The sequence below is a fragment of the Oenanthe melanoleuca genome, chromosome 26 (genome assembly GCF_029582105.1).
Source record: "Oenanthe melanoleuca isolate GR-GAL-2019-014 chromosome 26, OMel1.0, whole genome shotgun sequence".
In the NCBI taxonomy this organism is placed as follows: domain Eukaryota; kingdom Metazoa; phylum Chordata; class Aves; order Passeriformes; family Muscicapidae; genus Oenanthe; species Oenanthe melanoleuca.
Genome location: NC_079359.1, coordinates 3,836,715 through 3,843,336, shown reverse-complemented (window position 1 = coordinate 3,843,336; position 6,622 = coordinate 3,836,715). Strand labels below are relative to the sequence as shown.

Below are 6,622 nucleotides of genomic sequence, written 5' to 3'. Positions count from 1 at the left end.
CGAATTCCCCTCAGGTACCCGCTGTGGGCGGTGCGGCGGGCGGTGCTCGCTTCCCATTGGCTGCTCGCGCTGCGGGGGGGCGGTGCCACCATCCCAGACTGGTTTGGGCGGGAAGGGAGCTCCAAGCTCATCCCACAGACCCAGAGCGCTCCCGACCCCGTCCAGCCCGGCCTCGGGCACTTCAGGGATCCAGGGGCAGCCGCAGCTGCTCTGGGCACCCTGTGCCAGGGCTTTCCCGCCCTCACAAGGAAGAGTTTTTTCCTAATATCCAGTCTAAACTAACTGTCTGTGTGAAGCCATTCCCCCTTGTCCTGTCTTCCTTGCAGTCTCCCTTCTGGTCATCCCGATATTTCTCTTCTCCAGGCTGGACAATCCCCATTTCCCAGCCTTTCCTCCCAGCAGAGCTGCTCCATCCCTCTGCTCCTCCTGGAGCCTCCTGTGGACTGGCTCCAGCAGCTCCAGGTCCCTCCTGTGCTGGAGGCAGCTCTGCAGGTAAGGTCTCACCTGAGCAGGGCAGAATCTCCCCTCACAAACGCTGCCCACGCCGCTTTCCATGCGGGGAGCAGCGGCGGCGGCCGGGCGGGGTCGGGCCGGGCCCTCGGCCGCCCCTCAGAGCCCTCGCCACAGCGCCCCCTGTGGCCCGGGGGTTGTCAAAGCCCCCGCAGGTGCGAGCTGCTCCTTCCCTCACGGGGAACCGGGGATAGCGCGGGCTCCTTCTCCTTCTTTCCCTTCTCCGTCTTTACCTTCTCCTTCTCCGCGCTCCACATGCGTTCGGGTCTGCGCTTCTCCGAGCATCTGCCGCCGAGCGCCGGGAGCAGACGCGGCTCCAGACCCGGGCCCCGTTCTGTGCTCTCCCCACCCTCTCTGAGACACGGACTAAAGGTGAAGATGTTTGGATTACCCGCAAATCCATCGGAATTGTGGAAACGGCAATCAAAGCAACTGATACACACCTCCGGAATAAATCTTTGTGCACAGCACTTTGCAAACCGAATATGAAACACAGTTTTATTTCAGTTCAGGTGTGAGCAGATCTCTACGTTTCACCCACATCCCACTGAAAGCTTTACAGGTTACAGAGTTTCTGTGGCTTAGTGCAGTAGTTTGTCCTGAGCCTCTCTCGGACACAGTCACTGTAGTCAGTGTTGCACTTGCCACACTTGCAGCTCAGAGCCACGGGGTAGGAGTAGTAGGAGATGGTGTGGTGAGGGCAGCCCGGGATCAGCGCTGTCCGGTACAGCATCTCTTTGTACGTGCACACGTTCTGGGACAGAGCACTCTTGAGGAGCAGCTTCTTGCCATTGCTGTCCTACAAAGAGAAGAGAAATGTCTTGTTTCACTGAAGCACACGTGTGTCAGAAACACAGAAACACTCTGTGAGGTGCAGGGACCAAAACTCATACCAGAGCCCAGCTCTGGCACTTCTGAGTTCAGAGCTCTGATTGTGACTGGGGCTCCCATCCCACACAGACACACTCGCCTTGTTTCTGTTGTTTAACTAATCCACATGGCTCAGAGTGTTCCCTGTGCTTTGTGATCTCTCCTGGCTCCCTTCTGCCCAAGCTGGAACTCAAAATACTGTTTTGAACATTTAAGTTTTTGCAGTGGTGTGGCCGCTGCAGAGCTGTCTCCACAGCCAGCTGAGATAGAGCAGAAGTTACCTAAGTTATTTATTTAAATCAATTAAGAGCGACCCAATATAATCTGCCCCTCACAAACTACCCAGGCTCTGCAGTGGCAGCAGCAGTCAGGTCTCTGTTGTGCCACTGGTGTTATCAACTCCATAGTTCCAAGAGGCTCGGCATTTTCCATCCACACCTTTGCAGAAAGCTAACTTGAAAACGTGGTAATGGTGCAGTTTTCCTGCCTGTTATAAACTCTATTGCATTTAAATCATTTGCATGGTATTTTCTGGGAGAACAGAGCCTTGGTTTGCAGTGGAGGCTGTTACAGAAACATCTGTAACTCGTACCCGAGTCATGCAGAATCCAGCGCAGATGGTGGTGTTGATGGCCAGGCAGTAGGCACATTCCCTTTTCTCCACATGGATTGTGTACTCAGAAGGAGCACAGAGTGATGCTGTTTGTCCAAAAATCAGCCCAAGGAGGAGAGATACCACAAAGAAGGGACTCATGCTGGATGGGGCAGAACAAACAAACAGCAAACCACAGGTAAAATGGGATGTACCTTACAGCCCTGTCCTCAGCATTCAACAGGAACAGCCAGGACAGTCACAGACCTGGAGTAATCTTAACGTCTCTAGCTACAGCCTGACAATTTCTTTCCAATCTCAGTCCTTATTTCAATAATAATGACAATTAAACAGAGAACAAGGGCAAAGAGCCATTAACAATATAGAACAAATTACTTTCCCCCCACTTAAGCATAGTACATGGAACTTCTCATTAGTGAGTGATGAAATCCTAACACAGAACAAATAAAGCTGAAAGATTTGTAAGTGTGACAAGTAAGAGAGCATGAGCTCTAGACTTAAGCAGAGATATTAAAATAATCCCACTGCTTTAAAACAGTTTTCTAAAGAAAGTATCTTATAAAATGTTAGAGACAAAAAGACAAGGCTGTGCATATCAGGCATAAAATGGGATTTTTCAATTTCAAGTGGCTTAGAGGCATGATGAGATGGGAACACAGCCAAGAATTAAATAATAGATTTAAGCAAATTACAATAAAGAACATCAGCAAAGAGTTCAACTCAATGAATCCTGCTTTATCTGTCTGTTGTGCTGACCTCATTTCTCAGACCTGCAGAGTGATCCTGAGAACAAAGCCTTGATTAGCTCCAAGACAATTCCAGGAACTACTCTAGAGCCTCTAAATGATAAACTTTAAATGACAGTGTCTACCAACGTCTGGACATCACCCTCTAGCCTCTCCCAGCTGCCAGTTTCCCATAGCAAAGCCATCCATTACAGAGGCTGGTTTACCCTGTAGCTGCAACAACACCAGTCTGGAAAGACCAACCTCTTGTCAGCAGAATTCTTCCCTATCACAGGAACCTGATTCTGCCTTGAGCTGGGAAAGCAGTGACCCAGCACAAGCTCTGTGTGTGCTTTATACTCTCCAGGCTAATTCCAGGCTGATCTTACTGTTTATATAATTGCATCTGAATTGCTGCTTTCTTATCACAAAGTTCATCTATTGAAAATTCATACTGAACCACAAAGCAAATGTGACAGGAACAAACGTGTCCATAATATCCTAACCTGGAAACTGGAGCTGGAAATCTAATTATATTAACAGTCATTCTCCCCTCAGTCTTTTAAACTAACCAGTGCTTTTTAAAAGTTGTTATTATTGATTAATTTAATTGCTCCATGGGACAGCAAGACCATGGCAAGAAGGCTGGCATGGCTGTGGAGCCCTCCAGAATCACAGATGATGAGTTTTACACCTGTTTTGTTAATGTTTGGTGAGGTCTGGTTCACTCTGCTTGCTCCTTACCATGCACAGCTGGGAGATGCTGGCACAGGGTGCCCAGGGGACCTGTGGCTGTTCCAGCCCTGGAATTGTTCCAGGGATAGTGAAGGTGTCCCTGCCCATGGCAGGGTGTGGGATGGGATGAGCTTTAAGGCTCCTTCCAACCCAAACCATCCTGGAATTCTCTTAAGTCTGGGCAGTGCCCATGAAGCAGCAAATCTGAAATGAAAGCCACTGCTCTGCAGCCTGCTCAGGCACAGCCTGGCTTATCTGCTCAAGCAAAACACACTCAGAAATTGGCTGGCCTGGAACCTACTCAGCAAATACTGAAGCAACAAGCAATTCGCTCAATACTGATTGATAGGGAAAAAACTTACAAAACCACTCCTTGCAGCACAGTAAGAAACAAAATATTGCATCAATACATTGAAACAATGACCCCAGATGGGGGAAAACACTCACATTTGGGGGAGCAAGAGGGAGAAGAGGCTGATAAAGCCCCAGTTGTGTGTCAGCCCCTCCCTGAGCTCCCTGCCTGCAGCTCTGGGAACACGTGCCCTTCCAGGCAATCACCTAACTCCCATTTGGAATCTGATCTGATGGATGTCTTATGCAGGTCAACCACATTCCTGATTTACACAGCCATGAAAAACATGGAAAATGTGAGTTTGAGGTGGTAATTGTGGTCACTGTGAGCTGTTGGAGGAGTGACCCAGTTGGTCCCAATTGGTGTTCAGCTAATTCCTGAACAATAGTGTCTCCTTTTCCTGTGGTTCCAACCTGCTGCACACAGGTTTGTGTCCTGGGCTAATTTTTTAAGTATTTTTTTTGATAATATAATAGAGGTTTTGTTCTATTAAGACGAGCCAAATGCTTTCTGGTTTCCTGGAGTCTTTAATTCTGGGTTAATTTCTACCATAAAATTTTTCAGGAATTAAATATAATTTAATTATATTTAAACATCTTTCTGGCTTAGGGGCATGAGCAGAGTATTAATTGTACTCTGTGTAACATCTGTCCATCTCACTTAGCAACAGGAGTGTAACCCTCACTTTGTTACTACTCCAATATGTTATTCAGCTCTGTATTTTCTGATATATTTGGAATACAAACACCCAGGGTCTCTCATTATACACTACACAACTCACACATAGATAATGTGTATATATACACTGTACATACACACACACTACATAAACATGTATGGGCTTGGCTGTTTGAAGCTTTAACCACAGAAAAGAATGTTCTTGGGAAATACAGAGAGTTTTTCAAAGGACACAAAGAACCTGAAAGGAAAAGAACACAATTCATAAAATTAAAACCTGGAGAGGACAAAAGACGCTCAAAGTAAGAATTAAAACCCAGTATTCTTAAAGAAAATATCACATGTGGCTCTTACATGCACAGCTGATTCTTTCCTCTAAAGACTCACAGCTTGAGGCAGTTGGAGCTGGATTTGTGCACCCTGGAGAACACCACAGGTTTAAAGTGTCTCAACATCCCCTACAGGAACATAAGCAGAGAACAGGTATGAGGACATGCACTCTTTGCTGCCTCAAAGTGCTAATTTCTCTGAGCTGAGAAAAGTGGGTATAAGATGGCGGGGGGGGGGAGGAGGTGGAGATTAGGGTGAAAAAAAAAGGTTTTAGCATTTGCTTTAACAAGATTTAGGGAAATGTCTGCAAACATCAGTAGCAAATTGTAACAAGGCTTGACAGTCATAATGAAGATGAAAAAGAGTGCAACAATAAAAATGATAGCAACAAAAATAGAGGGAAATCAACAACAATAACTGTTGGAGGTGATAAAATGCAGAAAACTTGTACAGGAAGCTGAAGAGTAGGAAATAAACTTTTGCCAGGCCAGAGGCCAATAATAAAGTCAGGGAACATTACAAGATGAAGACAAGCTGTTGATGCAGAGTAAGTGCAAAGGCTTCAGCAAGTACTTGTGCTTTTGAAAACATAGTGAGTGAACAACCACACACAGATTTGCAACAAAAATTATTAAATAAATCATATAAGGAATAAAGATTTTACACTCAACACGATTAGCTAGCTAATGCTCATTTCAACAAGTCTGGAATACTGAGAACATTTCAAAACATTAAAAGAAAGTACTAATACTATGGCAATATTTAAGGAGAGAGTGTTGACCCAGGTAACTCTCCACCAGCCAGGTAAAATAACAGAAAATTGATATGGGATTTGAGCAATAAAGAATTAACGGATAAAAACAAAATTACTGATGTTACATAAAAGAGGTCATGCCACACAAACCCAGTTTCATTGTTTGCAGTGATTACAAATTTGGTAGTTAAGGCAATTGCACAGATGCAATGTCTTTGGTTCCATGTGGGCAGAGCCCCCCTGTCAGGAAGGTTTAGAGCTGTCAGGCAGAGCTCAGTGTGGGGATACTGAATGCTGCTAATTATCCACCACTGGAGCAGTCACTTTAATCTCAGTGGTGCCTTTATTCACTGCAGTGTTTTTACCCAGCCTCTGAACACACTGCAGTGCACTGGAGAAATACCTGACCAGGTATTAAGGATGAAAATTCATTTATCTGAAAGGGCAATAAATTACTCTAAGTAGAGCTTAGGAGCAATGTGACTGCTGCTTATCAGCTCAGCCTCATGCTGATATGGCCACAGAACCTCTTGGCTGCTGCCTTTCTCTTGCTGGCATTGTTGTGCTGCCCATCAAAAAGGTGCTAGTCACATATCTTCAGTAATTTACAAATTACTGAATTTATCAAGCTGTTAAAAATCCTCCTGGATTGTCCTTATGGCTGTGACCATGGAGCTCATTCACTGCTGACCTCTCTGATGGGAGTGAGATCCCACAAGCTACAGGGAGCAGCAAGACAAGACTGTGGCAGGACAACCAAGTCCAGTGTCACAATTTGTGAGTGCCTGAGGCTTCTTCCCCATAGTTTCCTAAAATCCATCATCCACAGTCTGATGCTTATGGATCCATTTCTTTGGTTGCCCTCCTGCTGACCTGCAGAGACTCAGGGATAGAAATTTTTAATGTGCTTTTATAGCCCAGCTTTGCAGCCCTGTTCTGGAACAGTCACATTGTTAATTATTTATCTTTAACCTTTCTGTTAACCGAACCAATCCATTCCCTGACATCAGTGATTTTACTCTTTCATTAAGTGAATGATGGTGTGCTGATGTTCT

The 6,622-nt window shown here is 45.7% G+C and overlaps 1 protein-coding gene across 1 annotated transcript; it reads right to left on the bottom strand.

The window, feature by feature from the left end:
- Positions 1-1,066: 1,066 nt before the first annotated feature.
- TSHB (thyroid stimulating hormone subunit beta) lies at positions 1,067-2,134 on the bottom strand. The gene is made up of 2 exons (XM_056511415.1): positions 1,973-2,134; positions 1,067-1,309 (listed from the first exon to the last, which is right to left on the bottom strand). The coding sequence occupies exons 1-2, from the start codon at positions 2,132-2,134 to the stop codon at positions 1,067-1,069; spliced, it is 405 nt and encodes a 134-aa protein (XP_056367390.1).
- Positions 2,135-6,622: the final 4,488 nt, after the last annotated feature.